Genomic DNA, 23,480 nt, shown 5'->3' on the forward strand with positions numbered 1-23,480 from the left:
ATATATGATGAGCTACAAAAAATCTGCGAGTTATTTTGACATTAACCTGGTAAAGATGACATTAACCTGGTAAAAAGTAAATAATTCCCAGTTATTTACAAAGTGATGCTAAATCTAATTATGCTGAATAACCAAAAAAAAAATAAAAATTGGTGCAAGGATGCTGAAGTTTTTAACAGCAGTAAAAGGCCTCATGACTGGAGCAGCAGTGCTTCAGGCGGACATGCTCAGCTATTTATGATACAGTGATCACAGTGGGTCCAGTCATCTTCAAACTAAACTTTATAACTCACACTAGGGATGCATCCATCCACTTTTCTCACTTCCCATACTGATATCTGAGGTTTAGATACAGAAAACAGTGCTGAGTTGACTTAAACTATTTATTTTCCTAAACACAGACATAAATGTCCTGAATTACAAATTTACTTGATAACTCAGCACAGTACAGCACACTTAAATACACCAGTAGCTCCACAAGCTTGGTCAAAGATGTAAAAAAACATCCTTAAGTGGTTCAGAAAGTGCAAATAGGAAGTCTAAATGTAAACGTCCATGTGTGTGTGTGTGTGCGTGCGCGTGTGTGCGTGTGTGTGTGTGTGTGTGCGTGCGTGTGTGCGTGCATGCGTGTGTGTGTGTGCTCTCAGGCCTGTCAGAACTGATCCGTGACAACTTGACAGAATCAAAGAGGACCATCAATCTCTTACAGCGGATGAATATCTACCAAGAGGTGTTTCTCAGTGTTCTGTACAGACTGCTGCCCTTGCAGGTAACACACCACCCACGCTGCTCATTGGTGGCAAAAATTGACTCTGGGGAAAGCTTTTTATTTATTTTTTATTTTTTCAATTTGAGCCATAAATTAAAAAAAAAAAGTTTGCAGGAAAGTTGTTACATATTTAAAAATGATCCAAACTTTTAAACTTTAGCAATTTTCCAAACTGCCCAGTTCCTCTGCTGTCTTTGTTGGCCTAACTATCAGTGCCTAATAAGCCATTTTCTTTTGTGTGTGTATGCGTGTGTGTGTGTTTGTGTGTGTGTGTGTTTGTGTGTGGTCCAGGCATATCTGGAGCCCGTGTATTTCTACATTTACACAGTGTTCTCGCTCCAAGCCGTGTATGTGATCGCTCTGTACCTCACAGCATGGCTCCTGGCTGGTTCCTGGCTGGCTGGTTTACTGACTGGAGTCTGGTACATTCTTAATAGGTAAGTAATAACAATGTTCTGCATGCTCACCGGGACGAGGCAGAGGAGAGAGCACCACTCTGAGTTTCTGTAGAAGTCGTGTTGCACTTATCTGATAGAGTTCAAACCTTCTCCCCGACCAGAGAAAATGTCAATCATAATATAAAGTTTGTAGAATTTTTTTGTGACAGACAGAGTAACTATTGCATAAATATGTAGTGGATAAAAAAGTGATTCACTGTTTTTACATTTTTTTAAATAAACATCTGAAAAGCACATCAGGTATTTTTGTTTAGACCATGTCCAGGACTTCAACATGGTAATCTCCATTTATTAATTACATAGATTTCAACATCTTATTTTTTTATTTTAGTGCAATTAATGGCATATTTTTCTGACATAAAAGGGCTCAGACCAGAACCTAGAAAGGTTAACCTATGCGTCAATGTTGATTAATCAACAGATTTTATTTCAATTAAGCACATTTTTTTCTTAGCCAGCACTTGGCCACCTCCTGTTATGTCCTATATGTGACCGGTGTCCTAAAGAAAAGTAATATAAATGGGGATGTTTGTGGGGATGCAGTGTTTGTGTTAGAGGGGTTATGAGGATGAAGTATTAAAGCTTTAAATCCTTTAAAGCTTTAGGACAAAGCATGACAAAATGTGATAGACTTTGATAATAGCGTCTACTTCAGTAAATAATTCTGTAGATAGAAACTGATATTGACAAAAATGTATTCCGGCAGCTTATGGTATATTAAAATAGAAAGACACAGGGAGCCTGTAGATATAGTTGTGTGACACAGAGTAGCTGTGTTGATGGGTTGTATTACTTTTTATTTTGCTTGGAGCATTTTTGGAAAAAAGGCATACATTTAGAAGAAATTTCAGGATTATCTTGACTTTCTGTTCAGGTCGATGCTTTGGTAGGATTTTTTTTCAGTAAACAGTCAAAGCAGAGGGTAGTAGAGGTCTCCAGCTCTAGAAAACAGCTTTGAGCTGGAAAAACAAGCCTGCAGAGCTTATTAGCATATTAGGCTGCATCTTCCAAATTTTTGATGGCATAACAAATGTTCACACATGATGACCTTAATTAATTTCTCAGGTTGTTTTCTGAGAAATGAGACACATTTATTTGATTGTTTTAAATCAAATAAAGTTGATTTAAAACAATCAGTGCTTCTCCATCTAAGGGCTGCTCTTCCGTTTCCTTCTTTCAGGGTGGACACCACTCGGGTGGAGTTCACCATCTCCCTCAGGGAGAACTGGTCTTTGCCCTTCTTTGCCCTGCAGGTCACTGCTGTCACTTGCTACCTCAGGCCTCAGCTCAGCGCCTTGCAGCAGGTCCAGCTCACACACAAACCGAGTCTAGATGAATAATCTCAGTTATTTAACAAAGGTCGAAGCAGAAGCAGCACAGAATAAGGTGTGTTTTTGTGTGTTTGCTCGCCAGAAAGTGATGGTATGGCTGATGTACGTGACGACATGTTGCTTCTGTCTGACGTGGCAGTTCAACCAGTTCATCCTACTGGTTCAAGCTCTCATTGTTTACATCCTGGACATCGTCGACCTCTTGACGACGACCCAGGTATGTAGGACACAGTTGCTGTGGCATCCATGACACCAACTGGTATCATCCACCCGTCCGTCCGTCCGTCCGTCCGACCGACCGACCGACCGACCGACCGGTCCATTGATCAATATAGTATCAACACAGGTGTCACAGTATCAATGAGGTGTTTGCAGTAACTAGTGACAAGCAACATAAAGTTCACTAAAAAATCCCTTTACGAATATTATATCTGTTGGATTGTTTAATTTAACAGCAGTGATGAGTTTCAGTGACACTTCTTCCGTGTGTTTCTGGGTTGTCTGCATTCACACCGTTACACTGATGTGTTAACATCTGTAATTGGCACCAAGTACACACTTTTCCTAGTGATGGTTCAACATTCTCACTTCTCCATTTTTGCTTAAAAACTTAATCTGAATATGCAGTGAGACTGATTTGAGCACAAATATCTCTGCGAGCGAACAATAATTTTTGACATGTGCATTTAAATCTCTCACAAATCTGCTGAACCCGTACTTGAGTCTGATGAACTCGTGCTCCACTTCGTCTGTCACTCCACTCTGGCGCTCCTGCTCCTTATATACGGAATGTCTGGAGGGCCAAAAAACACACAACATTTAACATGTCCTTCACGCACAAAGTATGTTTCTAATGTGCAATCAAAAGTGCCCACAACTTAAACTGTATGTAAATGAACCACATCACCAGCCAACCTCATGCGGTTGGTTTTGTCTGATTAAAGTAGTCGGATGGTAAAGAAGCAATCAGAACTAGAAAATCTAAATTCTTCACCAAGAGGCATCAATTACAAAACAAAATGTAAAAATTTAGGAAAAACAAAAGCATAACTTGAGTTTTGTATACTAACAATATGTAGTAAAGCATAAAAATATGTTTACTTTATGCATTTCAGAGCTGCTATGTAATATTTAGCATTTTTATATTGACTTTTAGAGATAGGCCCAGTCAAAGTAGCTCAAATGCCACAGTCCCTGGATCAGTCAACTCATTTAGCATTATCCATGGCATAACGTATATGGTGGGTGTTCTAAATTCACACTCCATTGTGATGCTTCATTATTAGTATTTTATTAGTAATCTGCTGCAGTCCTGTCTGGTCTGATCCAAATGTCTTCTGAAGGTGTTCAGAGGGAAGCCGGGTGTGTCCTCTCCTCAGGTCGACTCCAGGACAGAAGCCAGTCCAGGTCTGGCTGAGGTTCCTCTTTTAAGCTAAAAACTCAAAAAGCAGCTGGGCTAAATGAACCGAGAAAGAGGAACATAAGTATTCTCATGGAGGTTCTCCAGGCTTTACATTTCCCCAATAAAATCCGTCCTAATTTACATTTCACTTTAAGAGCGGTTTGGCAGCTGTGTTGACATGTGTAGCCATCCCTAAATTATTCATAGCCAAGCCAAACTTTGATTTTTACTTGTTATTTTTTTATTGGACCAGTAGTTTTCTTTTGGGCTGGAATGATGCAAACCTTGACAAGAAAAGGAAAGACAGTGAATGTAAATGCGGAGTGGCATAAACTGCAAACTGAATCCTCCATGTGATTGTGAAACCACATTGTGATTGTTAGCAGAGCTTGGCTCACACCTGGCTGTGTGTGTCTGCCCAGGTGACCACACTGTACCTGGTTCAGGTGAGCGGCCTGCTGAGCGTTTGGCTGCTGCAATTCTGCAACTCCATGATCCTGGGATCGCTGGTGCTCAGCTTCATTGTTGCAGCACTCTTCATCAGACACTGCCAGGTTAGTACGCATGTGAATCTACTCTGGATGTCAGGATGATTGAATTAATGATGAGTTAAATAGTTAATTAGATCCCGATGTTTGTTTTTCATTGCATATGCTAATGAACAAAAGTAGTTTAAGATTTTATCACAACCAGAGAGCAGAACACCGCACCACTTCTGAGTTCCTGACTCCTCTCAGACTGGATTTTGCAGAGTTTCCTTTCTTCTCTGTTATTATTCAGTGAAATGCAAACATACACAGCAACGCTTTTGTGCTCTCTGCCACTATCAGAGGTTCCTGAGATACTATTGCAATTTAGCAGGAATCCACCTAGGTGAACCTGATGTAAGTGAGCATAATTAGGAAGGTGCTTATGTCTGTTTTTCCCCCATGCACCTTTAAAAGGAGAAATTAAATCATGGCCATACTATTTGTAAAGTCTGTAATGCCACTATTTATAATGGTTCTACTGCTCACTGTAGCATAAACAGGATTGTTTTACAAACCTCAGTAAGGATTTATCATTATTCGTGCTGAATGACCAAAGATGTCGACTCGAGTTGCTCTTAAATCACAAAAGTTAAACGTAGAGATGCATTGATTGGAGTTTTCTGGCTGATCACCGGGCTTTAAAAAACCTGACATACAGATATGGATATTCTTTCTTTGTCTGAAATGTTGCTAAATATAGCAACACTGCGGTGACTGTTGTTAACCGCAGATGTGAGCTGATAGGCGAGTCTGCCAGTCAGTGAACAGGGGACTCAGAGTGTTTGGTTCACTTGACACCAAGCAGATTAACAGCAGGTTGAATGTTTGCACCCTTAAGTGAAACTATTTGTTCTATGTATGCTGCTGTTCATTTTCTGTGTTTTTGTGCCCAAACTACAAAGAAAATATTTTTACTGTAGCAATGAGTTTAAAAGAAAAAGATCTCCAGAGGAATGTGAGTTTCGGTGGGGAGGGTTGTAAGGGCAGGTTTAGAAGTGATGTGGCCCACTATGGGGTTGATTCTACCGTACATGAGCTATAGAAGTGTTTTATATTCCTCAACCAGTTGTTTTAGAGGGATCCACGCCTTAATTAGGGATCAGGGGGTCAGAACTCCTCAGCCTCCCAGGCCTGGTGAAAGGAGGATCATTGGCCCTGGGCTGACCTGTGGGTCTGATTGCTCCCATTAGCACTTCCCTGGTTAACACTCGGTGGATTGATAATAAATGCCATATTTTCTAACAAATATAAAACATGTAAGGAGTGTAATTTAAAGTCTCTGTAAAAACTGAAGGCTTTATTATCTGGCCGATTAGGTTTGAAATCAACACCATGTATTTTGTCTTGCAGTCTGCTTTGAAGACTGGAGGCCTGCTGGTTCGTCTGGCCAAAGTTCTCCTCCACAGCATCCTTGTTCTGCTGCTCGCCTTCATCATCAACTCCTTGACTAAGGTGCTCGTCTTCCTCTGCCTCCCTTCCCTCTCCTCCCCTGTGTTGTCCTCCCGTTCTCTCGTCCCTCCTCTCATCCTCTCCTCAACGCGCCTCAGACCTTCAGAGCAATGATGCAACGTTGTCCGCCCGGTTTCTGCTCCTGTTTACACTTCTGAAGGCTGATCTCTGCCCAGACGTGATGACCTTATCTGTGCTTGTGTTTACAGAAAGCGCTTCAGCTCAGATCAGACGAGCACATTTTTAAATTCATCAAGTCAAAGTTTGCCTTGGGGCCGACGAGGTATGAACACATAAAACACACAAACCTCAATCCAATGCTTGGTTTTTTGCCGAACACCTGTTCTCTAAAATCCCATTTGACTCGCATAGGCTGAGAGTATATGTACAGTCAGTGTGCTGTGGGCTTGTTACAAAACTTCCACTTGATCTAGAGTGACTACATTATTCACTAAGCACTAGTGTCATAGCACCTGCAGCGTTAATGTGTGTGAATAATAGATCGTGGGGTAAAGCCACTAGACCTCTCATCGATCAGTGTGTGTTGCCTTGTCGGGACGGCTGCTCCGGGCCAGCGAATAACACGGCTCCCAATGCAATGCTGCACAACTGGCCCTTCAATTATTCAGGAGATTGTAGAAAATGCGAGGCTCACTCCATGCTCTGCTTCACCCTCAGCTCCTCTCTCTCTCTGCCTCACTCAGACTTCTTTCTGCTCTCCCACTGTTTCGTTCTCCTGTCCTTTGAGTCCTGCTTTGCATTTGTGGGAGCACAGCTTTCAGTTTGAGGTAATTTTCCAAGCCTTTATTTATCTTGGGCTGTATATTGCAAGTAAAAAGTACTCTGAAAGAAAAAGCTGACAGTCGTATTAAAGATGAAATACAGCATCAATACTTATGCCCAAAACCAATCTGATTTGTTTTAGCATCTGGTCCAATGGAAAATGGAGTCGGATTATAAAGGCAGCAATTAGAACGTGTCAAAGTCAAGGTGACCTCACAGCCTGCTGGAGACTGAGACTGTCTGACCAAGACAAACCTCTTAGTTTGAAGCTACAGAGCAAAATGATAGAATTGTAATGAGTGAGACAGAAAGTGAGCCAAATAAAATAGAAAGCCAAAGAAATATTTTACTTGGAAAAAAAGTAGCTTACTCACCCATGATTGGCAGTCTTATTCAAGCTTATTTGCTCTGAGTTTGGATTTCTGGCATGTACTCTCACATGAATACTGGATCTCATGAGTCTGTTGGCTCATAGAGGGAAATATTGCATCGGAGTCGATGTATCAAGTAAAAATCTGGTCTAAGTGTGAAAAGTTGGACTCAAGTGGTGTGTTTTGGACCTCTGCTTCCCCAGGGTAGGACAGATGATGAGGCGCAGTTCCACCAGGTGTTTGCTAATTGGGTTCAACAGAGGCCTTTAAAATCTTCTCCTAACCACAACATATACTTCTCCAACCAATGAGTATTGAGATAGATCAAACAACATTCAAAGTAATCAAATGAAAACATGTTGAACCCCAAATGCATTTTATTTGGGGTTCAAATATTTGGGGTTCAAATAACCCTAAATGCTAATGCAATGCTAACACCAATTAGCTTTACCGGATGTGTTTCTCTGGTGCAAACCTGTTCACTTAGAGAGAGAAACTCTTCTTGCATGTATATCCGCAGAGTTTATCCACTTTAAGTCAAATTTATAGCCAATCATATATTTTGTTGAGAACATCAGGTAATATTATCTCTCCTGCAGGGACTTTGATGCCAGTCTGTATCTGTGTGAGGAGGCCTTTGGGCTGCTACCACTGGACACTGTGGAGCGCCTGGCTGGCACCCTGCTGCTGTACCCATACGTCCCCACTGTCCTGCTGCTCAGTGGCATGCTGGCAGTGGCAGTGCTGCACAACCTCAGGTACGTGATGCTCAGCGGGAAAAGTTTCAACATGAAAACAAGTTGATTTTGATTGTCCTCAATGGCTGAATGAGCTGGATAAACTGAACTATACTGAACCTCATATGGGACTATTGAGCCTCTGATGGCAACAAGTCATCCAGTATGGTTCTTAAATTTGAAGCATCTTGGATCACAGAAAGTCTCACACACAGATCCACACATCTAACACACACTGTTAGGTGTGTGGATTGTCTTACAATGTGGCCATGATCAGAAATTTTTGCTGAATAATACATCAGTTCTTTACTACCTGAATATGATCTGGTATCCCATTCTCTCTGTATGATAACCTGTGAAACAGTTCTGATTTTGTCTCTCTGGGACACTGAATATTTTCTGTTTTCTGTTGTAAACGGTTGCTTAAGTAATCAATTATTCTGACGATTAATCAAGTAATTGAATTTACAAAATTGTCCCGTTCTGTAGTAGCTGTTTAAGCTAGTAAAATAAATATGAAATAAAGATGTTTATATATCAATAATAGTACACTTGAAAAATCAAGTAGATTAATCAGGGGGGCTGCACAGTGGCGCAGTTGGTAGAACTGTTGCCTTGCAGCAAGAAGGCTCTGGGTTCGATTCCCTGCCCCAGTCTTTCTGCATGGAGTTTGCATGTTCTCCCTGTGCATACGTGGGTTTTCTCCGGGTACTCCGGTTTCCTCCCACATGTCCAAAAACATGACTGTCAGGTTAATTGGTCTGTCTAAATTGCCCCTAGGTGTGAGTGTGTGTGTGCATGGTTGTTTGTCCTGTGTGACTCTGTGTTGCCCTGCGACAGACTGACGACCTGTCCAGGGTGACCCCACCTCTTGCCCGGAACGTTAGCTGGAGATTGGCACCAGCAACCCTCCCGACCCCACTGAGGGACAAGGGTGTCAAGAAAATGGATGGATGAATGGAGATTAATCAGGGAAGAATAATTTATGTATTAGGAGTAGGTAGTGAGCAAGTGCATAAGACTGGTAGAACACTGTCATGACATAACACCTGTTATGAACATGAAGTCTTTATGAATGTGAAGGAGTCTTTATGAATATTAATGACTGTTGTCATGAAGTGCCATTTGGTAAATAATGACACTTTTATTGCAAAGTTGCTTTAAAAGTTGCATTGAAAGTGCCAGCTTTGCATTAAAATGTCATTATTTGCCAAATAATGCAAAGTTGGCACTTTTAATGGACTTTTAAAGCAAATTTGCATTAAAAGTATTATTTACTTGCCACTTCACAATAACACTCATAAATACCCACAAAGACTCCTTGATGTTCATGACAAGTGTTATGTCATATTTATGTCAGAGTCATATCAGTCCTATGCACACCCCTTCAAATGAAGTGTTACCAGAACTATTTATTGTTTATTTTTAGGCTGCTGTATGGCTGTGAATGCTTGGCACAGCAGTGGCTCAAGCACAAATATTGTTCTTGAAAAACATTCCCACTTAAAATAGGCTTTTTTAGGACTCCATATTGTTAAAAACGTAAACTGCACATAGTAGCTGCATTTAATCAAATTTTAGAATTTACTAATATTTACTGATGTTCTCATGGGACAATCAGTGGAGAAGATAAAAATAAAATTTCCGTGTATCCCATTGTGTTTACAGGTAATACTGGTATAAGAAGCTGTGTTTATAATTAATGAATCAGATGCCACTTTGTAAAATAAAGAGATATACAAGCGTGGTAGATGAGATGAGGGCTTTTGGTAGTTGAAGGAAAACCTAAAACAGAGGTCACCATGTTTTCCTCTACCCCTGGATTTCCCTCCATTCTCTGAAAAAGCAGCATCATCCACCTGCTAGCTGCCTCTCCCAGCTTCATTTGCCTGTGGTGCAAGGTGATAGGCTGCTCTCAACTAATCAAATTAGCATTTCAACTCGCCCTGCGCCACTGGACTCCTGGAATACTAACCTCACAGAACAAAGGGCTATTTGCCAATTCAGGAATTAATTTAATCCAGCATAGCCAACCTCACGTAGTCAGGGGAGCCAGATTTGATTTATATTCAAATGGAAGTTAGTGTCCGTCTGATTTGGTGCAGGAGGCCACATCGTGGGAGTAATATCATCGCCTTCAGGGCCTCGCTCTGTTTGTATGCGCGCTGACTCCTGCAGACAGAAACGGTCGTGGGTGTGCATCGTTACATGTCCACTTGCAAGCTGCTAATGAAATCTGAACAAGAGCTACTGAAATCTGAATAATCAGAACAATATCAATTCCGCCCACCTACCGTCCGTCCTGCCTCTCCTCTCCAGCGTCTGGATGTGATGTTTTATGTATTTACCGTCGGCTTTTGGTAACGTGCTTCTTTTCTGCTTTAATGTCTGGTTTTTGTTTCCCATTAGACCGAAAGGAGGTTGGGAGGAAGAGAAGAGAGCAGCTGCAGGGGGACAGGTGGAGACTTTCCGGCCAGATGTGGCCTACAACCTGCTGCACTCTGTGCTCTACGGCCTCCTGGCTTTCAGCACCATGAGGTAAACTCTGAATTGGTGAGGCAGCAGAACACGTGTACATTCACACTTCCAGGCATAGGCGCTGATTCCTGAGCACCAGTCATGCAAGCATGGCTAGCACCACTGATATACATCACTGCACCAAGTAGCAACTATAGCTAGCCACAGGCACTTTTACTAGGCATTGAGTCATATCCACAAACCCACAGTTCGATGCGGGATGAGCAGGAATCTGTCACAAAAATGTTCATAACTTTCTTCTTTATTATACGGTTTTCATAAAATGTAGCTTAAATTAAAGCTGTGAAAATTACTGTTTTGATATGTAAACTATGTATTATTCCTAGATATAACTCTATAAACGGTTTGGTTTCTGTCATTTCTTTTATACTGGATAATTAATTTATTTTTACATAATTACCACAGTAGGAAACAGAATGTTAAATACCTTATGAAAAATGTTATCTTACTTGATGACTATTGTGAATATTGGCGATGTCTTCGAACAAATGAGGAAGTTAGAGCAGTTTTTATTGTTTGTTGAACTTTAAGAAATTTCAGTGGCTGCAAATCACCACAGCTAAGGAAAAATTGCATTAAGAAACAGGTGAAGAATAGCTCAAAACCACAAGCACACCTATTACCATGGCGACCGGCTGACAACAGCTAAGACAGAGCAGAGATTAAGTTCAAGTGTATCAGGAACATCAACATTTCTCACACAAACAGAAAATTTATTTCATTACAGTTCCATGTTGTCAAGCTTAATGTTTATTTTGCAATTATTAATAAGCGGTTGCCTGGACATGAGGTGGTTGATTAGCTAGTAACTGCCCAAGAGCAGAAATATAAATCGGCGCCCCAGTCTTGCTTTCACAAAGACGCGCTTCAAGTCTTCTTTTTATTTCATAACTTAATCAGTCGTAGTCATTCACAAGTACCTCTTCAGTCCATTTCACTAAGTTGGTTAATGAGTTCCTTCAGAAGCCTTGATCAGCTCCAAGTACTTTCAGCTTTGTGCTGTTTTTTTTAATGGTAAGCGAAGACATTCACATCAAAAGTAAAGATCCTGATGGATTGTTATGGTTAATATCTATGCTCTGTGTCCATTAATATTATATTTGAAACACAACAGTTCAGAGAGGCAGCAGGAACTGTTCACCCTTCTTCACTTTTTTCTCATTATGTTGCATTCCAGACTAGTTCTAAAGCTTTTCTGTAAAAAAAATAATAATTCGACACAAAATCGAATAACATACTGAAAAAAGTGAAAAAAATGCTGGAAGCATTCTCCTACAGCATGACTGGAGTCCCACTGTGGTGGGCTTATTTTATATGAATGGGTTTTGGGTGTATTTCCTGATTCAGGTGTCCTAGATTACAGTGAGTCTTTAGGCACTTCACGTGTCAGGCCTTTCTGATGCAATGTATAGATGATGGCACTCCTCACTAAAAGGCACATGAAGGTTTGCTTCAATTTTGCTAAAAAAAAAACACCTTACTGATTATTATACCAATCTAAAATTAAATAGAACTTTCTGGAGTGAGATTAAAGCAATGTGTTTGGACAAAAGCAGGCACTTCTCATCTTAGACGTCTTCAGTAGAAACAGTTTAAAACTGGGGATGCTTTTGTGAGAGACTAGCCCTTTTTTGCAGTCAGCTAGTTATACGACTCAACTCTATACAATTTGGGTAGTTTTACATTACAATTCTTCATCATACAGTTGTGCGGTCACTGAGTCTGAAAATTTGTGCAAAGTGATCTTTTCATATTTTATTAAACCTTTTCATGCTTTACTTTACCAGGATAAAAACTCATTGACATTGAAAACCTCTTTTCAAGACAGTCCTGACCAAGAGGCAGCAATAAACACAACCCAAAAACCTACAAAGATACAAGAAAATGACAGACTCTGAAAACATGTACATGTAAGTGAATCATTCTCAAGAACTTTTAGTTAGGATGTAAAAGACCTAAACAAGATCAATTCAGTCAGTCTAGAAGTTTCTTGTAGCAAGTACTAAGAAAGGGGTATGAATGAAATCCTTCTCACTCAGTTCTGTCCAAACCGATACAAAGAATCAGCCATCTCCGTAGTATTTCTGTTGTGTTATGTTTGAATCCATACATGACACAAACATAATTATTTGGGTCTTTGTCAGACTCAGTTTCTGTTGTGAGTTTTTACAAATGCCGGGTCAAGTTTTGTGACGCAAACAGTGACTCCACCCCTTACACAATGTCAGAAAATGTCTTCTGACATTGTGTTTTTAGTTCAACTCCACATGCTTGGAAGCCCAGCGAAGTAGATTCTAGAACACTGCCTTGTACCACATAGCCACTACCAGAGAAAAACCCTTATAACAGAGTTGAGCCATGCCGAGGAGGCGCTAGTGGAAAAGGACCATAGTTTGCATAGAGTGTGGGATGCCAGCCAATTGTAGAGAAACTGAACTGAGCAATGATCCAATGCACACAGCCAAGATTACAAAGGAGTACCTTTAGCAGTGGTTTGTGAAAGTTCTTGAGTGGCCCACTCAGAGCCCAGTTCAGTCCAATTGAACATCTCGACCCATTCTGCCCAGCCAACCAGACTGAGATTGATAGCCTATACAGAGAAGAATAGAGAAAATCCCCAAAACTGATGTTCCAAGCTTGTCAGGACAAGATGACTTGAGTCTGTAATCGCTGTCAAAGGTGCTTTAACAAAAATATTAAGCCTTGGCTATGAATACTTATGCTCATATCATGTTTAAGAATTTCTGTTTGCATTACAAAAATGTCTGAAAAAAATGTTCCTTTGTTATTATGAGCTGTTTTATGAAGACCTGAGCTGAGAATTGAAACATGAGTACTGGTGGGAGTTCAAGTTTTTCTCTTAAAAAGTGTGTTAGGCAAATAATGCACAATACTGTCCAGTGTTAAACACCCAAAATTTTTGTCCCTATTTAGATGAACTATAAACACAATTTATTCGCAAATTATTCTGTGTTTTTACACACTTCTACAGTGGTAATAGTTGGATGTTACGGTGTGATTTAAATTAGATTATCTCACTTTCTCCAAGTTAAATTTTACATTCTGAATCAAACAAAACAGAAAAGCGGGTTATTGGTCCTCATCCACACAATTTGTGATCTACAACCAATGAGAGACGATTGCTCACACCCTTCTCTGTGAGGCTGACACCTGAGCCAGCAATCAGTCTATGAGGAATCTGAGCTTCTGGAACAGAAGTACCTTCAGATTCTTTGTCTGTCTGTTAATTAGATCATGAAAATGTAGCAAAATTCCAAGGTATGTATATACTTGTCTTTGCATTTGGTGAACTGTAATATTTATGACATTGAATGATAAGTTTTGTGTTTTCATCATCTTTTTAGTTATGTGAAAGCCTGAAAGCAGAGGAAATTTTTTTTTTTCAGTTATTTAAAAAAATATCATGCTCTGATCAGTTTTACTCGCCACCCGGGACTGTCAAGTTTCTGCTTAGCATTGCAATTACTTTTCTCTTTCATCCTGCTTTATTTTAGGTTAAACTAAGTCTAGATATTAAATGATAAGCCATGCACACCAAAAGCACTCTGCTGTCAAACATACAGTGTCTGTCAAAAGCTCTTTTAAAGTGCCAGGTTTTGTGATGTAAAAATATGAAACCATGATGAATCATTTTAAAACTTTTTGCAGCTTTGATGTGACAATGTGTGATGTTCAGTCCAACTACGAAACAAACGTTAGGAGAAGAAATGTGAATACTAAAACAGATCCAATCACCTGGCTGTGTACGCACTCCGGAGTCATATTTTGATTGTCTCCAGTCTTGTTGGGTAAACAACTGCCATCAATTATAGTTAATTTGCAGTAACGTTTGGACGTTTATCTGTCAGTTTTAGTTTTATTTGTTTCATTTAACTAGAGATACAGTTTGCAGAAAGGATCCAGTTTCATTTTACAAATGCAAAAGTTGGAAAAGGGCAATAATATTGTTATTATTGATGATAATGAATAATATCTTCACCATCATCATGATATCAGTATCATGAGAATGACAAGCTTCTGTGGTTCTGTACATCAAATTTTAGTTTAAAAAAGGTTTGGTACTGAATTCTAAAGAATTATATTTTAAAACCACTTTATGAACTTTACTATAAAATCCTTCCAGTGATGTTTAATCACAATAAGGGAATTTGCATTGAGAGATTTATTATCAGTGCACTTATAAAATGAGGTTCCAATTTTGAGAGGAGTAAAAATCTTGTAGCTGTGGAAAAAAACTGTGTGTTGTAATGAGATTTACTGTCCTCCACATTGGGTCAGCACCAACTAAAATTTACCTTCTGCTACTTTCAATATGGTCATCAAGTGGAGCAGATCGCACTGGAAGAACGAAGCTGCTTTGATAAAGAGCTGTTTGTGTTTCCCTCCTCTGTTCCACCTTTAGAGGAGGGGTCAATGTTAAGTTTTGAACATCAACAAATGATGATTTCTTCATCAGGCACAAATAATGTTGCTCAAAAGTTAATGCACCGGAGAACATCAGTAACTCAAGACACCAGAGACTGAAGTCAAGGATGCTAAAATTAATGAAAAATCTAATGAAAGCAAACAGTTTATAAAACAGATTCCTGTTGCAGTCAAGGCGCTGACTTAGTTCTCACAGAACCACAGAAGCTTTTAACATGATGCAAGTTGTATTTGGAGAAAAGCGCCACGTCTGATATCAGCACTTTCTCAGACATGCTGATTACGAACGAAAGGTCAAAAGAGCAGAAAGCAGTGTCTGTCAGACAGCTGCTTTGCATTAAACAGACTTATTTCTGGATATTTCTGCACCTCTTTCAGCCTCATCCTCGACGTACCAGTGAACTTCTGTCCCATGATATCTCACCTTGTTCACTCTCCTGTTTCATCTTTCCCTTTGCTCCAAAGGCTGCTGTTGAAAAATAAGATCTGGGCCAACATTTTTTTTTTTGCTACTAACTTTAAGCTCCCCATTTTCAACACCAGTACCTAGGTTCTGTTGCAAAGATAAAGGCTGAAGAGCTTGGAGTTCAGATTTCCATGCTGCGTTCCTACTTTTCTCTCCATGATGGGAACTCGGACTGTTTTTCTGTTTTCAGATCAGAAACTTGACTCCACTCATGTACTTTCCCACAGAATGAAATACATTTGGACAGGCCACATGTGTGCGGTCGCGGCATATGGTGTGTGTGGGACCGACCTGTGGACTCTGCTTCTCAAAGCTCTCCGCTGCAACACTAAAGTTCTGGTACATACCTCTCTTTCATGTCCAAGTCTAGTTTTCTCTGTATGCTTTTATTTTTCATTTTGATTAAATATTGCACAGCTTTTATCTTTCTTTAATTTTCCAGTAAATGGGACCTCCCAGATGTGCTTCTAAGTGAAACTTTTAAATGATGTGTTGGTTTAATGTGAGTGTGACTCATACAGCTGCCCTCTGCGCCTCACCACTAGGTGTCAGTGTGGTCCTAACATGACCACAGCAGGAATTAAATTCTTGATAGTTGGAGAACAATCCTGCTCTTTCTCTCATCCCTGTCTTATGTTGTCTTACATGTTTTCCAAGAGCCGCTACGTTTCTGACTCTTCTCATTTTGTACATCTAACTTTACACCTCAGTATTTTTTGTTATCCTCTTTGTTTGCAGCTCCGGTTTATCAGATATGCAGTTCCAGTGCTGATGATTGGCTGGCTGTATTATAAGGTAGGCTGTCTTCCTGCTGCTTTATGATCGTTATCTTATTGGCAGACCCATCACTAATCCTCTGTCAGTTTGAACAGACCCTAACGAATGCTGTGAGCAAGGCTGAATCACCTGAAGGAAGAAATAAACAAAGCCTAACTTTATAAGACATTTAAACTTTAAGCAATGTAAAGTGCCTTAATTTGAACACAAGAATAAATAAGATAAATTGCTGAAGCTAAAGTTCAGTAGATGTGTTGTGTTTCCCATGTTTATTCAGTATTACCTGCTGTCGATGTGTAGTATAAGGTCACAGAGAGGGATTTCTGTCACTGTCTGACTACTTGTCTGCAGGTTGAAAATTAGGAGAAGTTTGCTTTTGCTCTCTGTTCCTAACCATTACCAGCTTAGGGAAATTCTCCTCTGTCCTGCCTTATCAGTGAATAATTTGGTTGATCTTTAGGAATACACCACTGCGACAGAGGTGTAAAAGCTTTGAGATTTTTACTTTTTTCTCTTAATATTTCCTTCAGCCAGCAGAGTATAGTCATCACAGGCAGAGATGATTCCTTTCATAGGTTTGACAACACTCAACCTGAGCTCTCCATGAAACACAGCTCTTATTTTAGGAGTTTGTTTCTTAAAGGGGCAATTTTTTGTGTTTTCCAGGCTCACAGTACCATTTTATACCACAATCAAGTAACTATGTTAACGTATGTTATTATAAAGTTAATGTATATATTAAATATGACTTAAAAGAAATTTGACTTTGTAATTTAGCTCCTTGAAATTGGGCCTCTGTCTCTTTAAAAACTCCTGCTCTTTCTGAAACTCCAACTTCAGGAAGTCATTGCAATATGGCTCCTCTAATGACGCTTTAACAAAATTTTTACCAGCATTGTTCTGAGAAGTAACTCCTATAATTAGCTCCACAGCTGCAAACATCTGGTGCAGTCCCACCAGATGTTTGCTAATTGCTACCGGCTAGTCTGAAGGAGCTGGGTGGGTTGAGTTGTGGGGTGGAAGCTTGGAAACTGCCTCTTCGAGGAGGAGCTCTTGAAGGGAATCCAACCAGGCATTCTACACAGCTAAATGGTTGCTATAAAGATTAAAGGATTTCTCAACCACGCATGAAAAAAGTCAAGGCAACACTGCAAGTATGTTTTTGACGAGGGAGTAACATTATAACATGCTGTACAGCTCAAAAAAGTTGATTTTACATAATGCTGCCCCTTTAACTTATGTTCAGTCCAGTCAGCTAACTTCAGCCTTGCTTGTCCTGCTCTCCTTCAAAGAGCCAGGACCAGCTCAGTGTAACTTATTGGGAAATGACCCAGGCAGGCCGACGGCCTTGGAGTCTACGGTCAGTGTGTAATTTTCCAGAATGGACAGATTGCCAGTCCGTAATGTGTGATGTAGAGCTGAACCTCTGGATTAGGCCATGAAACAGGCTGAGATTCAGCAGCAGGGAAGTCATGCGCTTTTTAGTTGTCCTTTCACTGTGGATGTTGTTATAGTACACCTATGCAACACCTCCATCTTCAGAGATTTGGTTTATGATGTTCACAAATAACCAAATTCTATGATATTCTATGTTTTTATGCTAAATTCTGTGATTCAGAGATCATGTAAATGATCCCTCTATGAAGACTGTCTTTTAAGAGGATACTGTACCAACGTTGGCGTTGAGAGCACATTGAGACTAATGTGAGAGCATATTTCTGTGAACAAAGATCAATGTAGATCTATATGTGTTTACATCTCACATACTCTCGTTACACTTGGCTGAGTGTCTGCGCTGTAACTTGATCAAATGAATGTAATGGACCACATAATCACAGACAGGTCTTTTTCAGCCAGTCAAAGTAACAACCAATCACAAACAGCAAATCAAAATCCCACATCAGGCTGCAGACATTATTGAACAAAATGGTGAATTTAAGAAAGCACAAGAAAATGTAATACAAAACAAACTTAGATTCATTACCCTAACAATATTATTAAAGCACACAAATAGTTATTGTTGTCCATTTAGATAATATTCCTTTTTATTTATTTTGCTTTTAAGTGTAACCAGCATTACTTAGCTTGTTTTAAGATCCACAGGCTGATTACTTAATTAGTATTTAATCAAAGTGTAAAAAGTAATATTTTTTATTTTCTTTGTAATTTTTGGTGTTTGCCTTTTTTACAACTCAATAGTTGGTGTTCAACTATTTTCAATAATGTTATCCGGTTACACATATTTCATGTCATATTTTTTAATTTCCTGTCAACGTTGAACCTTTTTTTATGCAAAGACCTGGTGAGGTGCTGGTGGACTGCCCAAACACCCTGACCACCAGGCTTAACTAGTTTTCTGATTGAAACCCTGACAGTTTCTTTACTGTCCAGTAGGCCCACATTTCTCTATTAAAAAGGCATTTCATTGGCTTTAGAAATAATCAACATTTCAAAGAAATTTGATTTTAATTATCTGTAAGCGATAATCACCAAATTAGCAGATATAAAAACCTAAAATGCGTAATGAGTTGATATAACATTTGTACTTTAAAGGTTTACTTTTTGGAATTAAATTGCTGGTGTCAATAACTTTTTGAGGATGTTCTAATCAGTTGAGATGCACCTCTTTCAATCAGTGCAGTTTTAAGTGTGAATAGGTTTGTTGTACTTTGTGTCTTAATGAAGGTAAACCCATGGCTTTCTATCTCTCCTCCTTCTTCCTCTTCTCCTCTTCTTCTCCCTCTGTAGTTCTGGCCTAAGCTGATGGAGGAGCTATCAGAGCTGAGGGAGTTCTATGATCCAGACACAGTGGAGCTGATGACCTGGATTAGGTACTTACACACATGCTCACACATGCACCCAAATTTACAGATCTGGAGCACCCATTATATTGATGCAAATTTGATTAGCTTGTTTCGCTAGATCAAGCTTCGCTTCGCCTGATGTCCTTGATTAGTGTGAGTGTGTTCGTGGGTGTGCGTGCGTGTGTGCGTGCGTGTGTGAGTGTGTGATGCCTGTTTGTGGGGGAGTCTGGCTGATGAGTGATGAGAGACGATGGGTCGCCATGAATAAGACATAGGAGTGCTGGAAGGAGCCCAGCTGCTGGAGAAACTCTAACCCACCTCGGGGTCTCTGGGGCTGGGCTTGAAGAAGATCAGCCTGATGGGAGCAGAAGCAGCGCTCTGATTTGGAGTGGCCCCATGCTGTTGCTCTGTATTTTGGAGCTCAAACACATACATTGTATTGCAGAAATATTAATTGTTCTTAAACTTTTCCATCTTATATCATTTTATTACAAGATTCTGTAATAGGCTTTGCAAAGTAGTGAAGAGTTGTGTACCGAAAGAAATTTTGCTAATTTGTGGCCTGAAAATAGAGCTGCAAGTCTTTAAAGGTGACTTTCAACTGTGGGTATTTTTTTTCTCCAGAATTGAGCCCTTTTGGTTGTATAGTCTGTTTGTTATGTGCGTTTAAAATGGCGCCTGAAACCCGGGATGTTTATGTAGACTGAGTCCCCTGACACTGAGTGGTTTCTTCTCCAACAGGAGTGCTGCTGCAGTCTGGAGACAATGGTCTCTGTCCACGACAACAGTAGAGTCCAGAAAGCTATTAAAAACTGTGGATTGAGACTCGTTTAGCTCTACGCCTGGTTTACACAGCGAGCTTTTAAAATTGTTGGCTGATTTTCAAAGCCCGGGAGACCCCAGACATATCAGATGTCAGACAGGAAATCTCGTAAAACCTCTCGAGATCAAACGTGAGTTAAGACTAACCAAATATGACCGACTGAGAAGAAGCAATGGCGATAAGTTTGTGGAGGTGAAAGTGTTTCCGTCGCCTCGCTTTCTAATTGGCTACATGTCACATTCAACAGGCTGTGTGCTCCTTTGTCCTCTGGAAACACCACACATACAATATCTGGAAAGCTTCATAGTGTAGCTTCTGTATTGATTGAGCTGTCTCATTACATAAATCATAAAATCAGATCCAATCATTGCAACTTCAACAGAGTCCATGCATCAAGGAAACAATTGTTTCTCAATAGCCAAGGATCTGGACCCTCTGTATGAAGCCAAGCCTAGAACCAAAACTTCTTCTTTTACCAAACTACTTCTGTGGTAATGCTAAAAACTGTGGGTATTAATGCATTTTGGTTTATGGGTTGTGGAGTTAAAATAGACAGTAGTTAGTGTTTTTATTGGGGGTCTCAGACAGTTGAGGTCCCTAACTATCTGGGGTCCACTGTAAAGACTTTGCTAAGGCGCTTGCAGTTGGATTTTTTAGCACCCAATGGGTGTTGTTTTGATTAAAATCACAGTTTTAACAGGTACCTCTATTACTTACTGTTCTGCTAGATGAAGGGATGAGGATTCAGGTTGAATTGGTGCTGGGGTGAGTAGTAGGAAGTACTTATTGGGTATGGATTATCCCCAGGTCAGAAACCTGTCAGTGCTGCTGAAAACATGAACTGAGAACAGAAACAAACTGATTTATTCACAGCTTGACTTATGCAATGTGTAGGAAAAGATGAAACATGTGAACTTAAAATTGGACTCCTTACTAGAATCTTAGTGAATGTCTATTGACTATTTTAGATGATGTATCAAAATCTTCTGAACTTGAAAAGATAAGTTTTTCTACTGTTTCATGAAGACATTATTGAACTGAGAAAAATTATTTTTAGCAGATGTCTATCTATGAAACCTCTTTTTTTCAGTCAATTTCATTTGGGTCATATTGTTGGAGATGACGGCAGGGTAGGGCCCTGAATTATTAAAGCTGCTCCTAATCATATACCTCCCCAGTGTGCATGTTATTTAAAAGAAACCCCACGCTCCTTCAGCTCTCAGGTTTTTCTAACCAGGACATAATAAAGATAAAATAAAACATCTGGTCCATGTAAGACTTGAAATGGGTTGAAATATGGACTCAGATGAACAACTATTCTGTACATGACACTTTTAATTATTCATTTAACAAAAACCAGGCCAAAATGCAAATCCATGTCTCAAATTCGCTAGTCGCTTTCATAGGAAAATGGTCCACCGGACCGTCGGTGCTCCTCCAGACCCGTGTCACGTACGTTTGGCCATCTGTACCACACCATGAGGGTCAGTACAGTCCCCCCGGTCATCCAGAGGCAGGCCACTTTTCTGAGTCTACACAAACTTTTCTTGACTGTAAATGTGTGATGATTAGCTCCTAACCAAGAGGTGGCACCAAGGGAACAATGGGCAAAGAAGAGAATTAGTAACACCAAAGCCGGGGAAAGAAATTGGGCAAGAGAATGTGTGAGACAAATGTTGATAGCTTTATTTGGTCCGATTTTTCTCTTGGGAACTCTGCAACATAAAACTGGGTTGAAGTTCAAGTAAGTAAGAAGTCTTTTAAAGGGGCAGCATTATGTATTTTCAATCCAAATAGTGCCATTTTATAGCACAATCAAGTAACTGAAATGGTTTTTGTGCGTTCCTGCCGTCTTTCTTTCATTGTTATTCTCAATTAGGGATGCAGCTAACAATTATTTTAGCACTTGATTATTCTGACAATTGATTGACAAATCAGATAGAAAAACTGGCATGTTCTACAGTATTTTAATTTAAGCACTTCAGCCTTTCTGAATATAAAATTGGAAATTAATTCCAAGGTGCAAATAAACAAATAATTCAATAATTTTTAAAATCATATATTTTCTTTTGCCTAAAATACAATAAGGAAGCATTCTATTAGTGAAATTGAACCAGGTGAAGGTAAAACTGTGTTACTAGAGGTGTTTTGGATGAAACATATTTTAATAAATGAAGTTCGAAATGTATACATATTTTATATAGTTTTGGCTTAATTTCTGTTCTATGTTGTTTTTCAGTAAATTATCATTTGTTGAGTCTGTACATGACTAACAATCAATTACTAATTTAGTTGACAATTACTTCAATTATTGATTCATCGTGATTAATCGTTTCAGCTGTACTCTTAATAATCCTTCCGTCTTGCTATCAAGCTTGTGGCGTCCTCTTCATCACGCAGCAGTCCAGCCTTTCGAAACACTTTGGTAAAAGCCGTATGTTAGCCACATCGCCATTTTCAAGCCATGTGAATAAAATAGTGGCTGTAGAAATGACAGTGGCACAGGAGTTGGAGGTGTCAGATTTTGTAGAATCCCTTGAATTGTAAAGAAATTTCCTCGTGAACTGGGAGGTTTTTTTTCATTAGCCCAGGGTAACACTCTCCTGTTGAACAGAACCCATCAAACTGGACCAGGTTGATGTGTTTCTAATAGATTATCACTTGCTTTCTCCAGGACTCCTGAGTTATTGATGTGTATTATGCCCACCCAGGCAGTGGGCTAAAAGAAAAAAAAGAAGATTGTTTTGATCTAATCCAATTAGACAAATAGTGGAATGGCACAGCGACTGAAGGACATGGATATTAAGGCAGCAGAAGAAGAGGTCTGCACTGCGAATGTAAATGTCTGTGTGACATGGGTTCCCTTTCCTCTCAGATAATCCTGTCAGGCTGTGGGGATTTGAGGCTGCCTCACGGTTACCTCGGCGGGGGCTGAGAGCAGGGGGCAGCGCTAAGCTTCTTGCTGCTGCGCTAATTACATTCCAGATGAGAGCGTTAAAATGGGGGGGGGTGCATAAAGGGGCTCGAGTTAAACTGTGTTCTCTTAGTGAACTGAGGCAGTTTAGTTTTACATGGAAGGTTCATAATGACGAGCGAGAACAAGGACAGACTCGTGCAAACAGCAGCAAGCATGGTTTATGACCAGATGGTGTGTTTATGGAAAGCTGTTAGGAACTCATTGCTGTAATTGTAGCTGCAGGGGGTTTAATGTAGCTGTATATGAAATGAGGAGAGCAATATAGGTTCCTGCAGTTCAACCAGACTGAAAAACGGGGTTATACATTAAACGTCAGTAATGGTTGGGCAGTGGAATAAGCAGCTGGAAGGAATGATCCGATTCAGATGTACCGTATTTAGATCTACACGCATACCCCCAATGAGGGTTTAATTGAGTTAATCTGCAAAATGCTGATGTCTAAAACAGACATCAGAGGGCAGAAGTAGTGATGGTGTTACAGGCAGATTCCGGAGTCTCTGACAGTTGATGAATTGTTGTCATCCAAACTATCATTATGTGTTTGTACTTTTGAAAATGTCTATATTCGTTCATTATTAAACCCCTTCTAGAGTCTACAAATAGAAGAAAAAAGATGAGAAATATATAGCAAACACAACGGCGCGTACATGAGAATGACTGACACTGTAAGACCCTCCCACTAGCTCTGATTGGTTGCTTTGTACCAGCAGCAGTGTATTTCTGCAGATGGCAGTAGGACCACAGGGAGGAGGAACAGGAGCTCAATTATCTGTCTCATACTGTACTATCAGGACATGGTGACAGTTTTAGCAAATATGT

General features: G+C 39.9%; 1 protein-coding gene across 2 annotated transcripts in view; it reads left to right on the forward strand.

The window, feature by feature from the left end:
* dpy19l3 (dpy-19 like C-mannosyltransferase 3) overlaps positions 1-23,480 on the forward strand; it is a 57,028-nt gene that overhangs the window by 11,395 nt on the left and 22,153 nt on the right. For both annotated transcript variants that reach the window (XM_008404908.2, XM_008404907.2), the window contains 12 exons: positions 648-769; positions 1,061-1,206; positions 2,408-2,531; positions 2,641-2,775; positions 4,383-4,514; positions 5,841-5,942; positions 6,149-6,222; positions 7,693-7,851; positions 10,240-10,368; positions 15,508-15,619; positions 16,019-16,075; positions 18,806-18,888. In XM_008404908.2, coding sequence (XP_008403130.1) covers positions 648-769; positions 1,061-1,206; positions 2,408-2,531; positions 2,641-2,775; positions 4,383-4,514; positions 5,841-5,942; positions 6,149-6,222; positions 7,693-7,851; positions 10,240-10,368; positions 15,508-15,619; positions 16,019-16,075; positions 18,806-18,888 — 1,375 coding nt within the window. The remainder of the gene's footprint in view (positions 1-647; positions 770-1,060; positions 1,207-2,407; positions 2,532-2,640; positions 2,776-4,382; positions 4,515-5,840; positions 5,943-6,148; positions 6,223-7,692; positions 7,852-10,239; positions 10,369-15,507; positions 15,620-16,018; positions 16,076-18,805; positions 18,889-23,480) is intronic.

Source organism: Poecilia reticulata, linkage group LG3, assembly GCF_000633615.1.
Source record: "Poecilia reticulata strain Guanapo linkage group LG3, Guppy_female_1.0+MT, whole genome shotgun sequence".
NCBI lineage: Eukaryota > Metazoa > Chordata > Actinopteri > Cyprinodontiformes > Poeciliidae > Poecilia > Poecilia reticulata.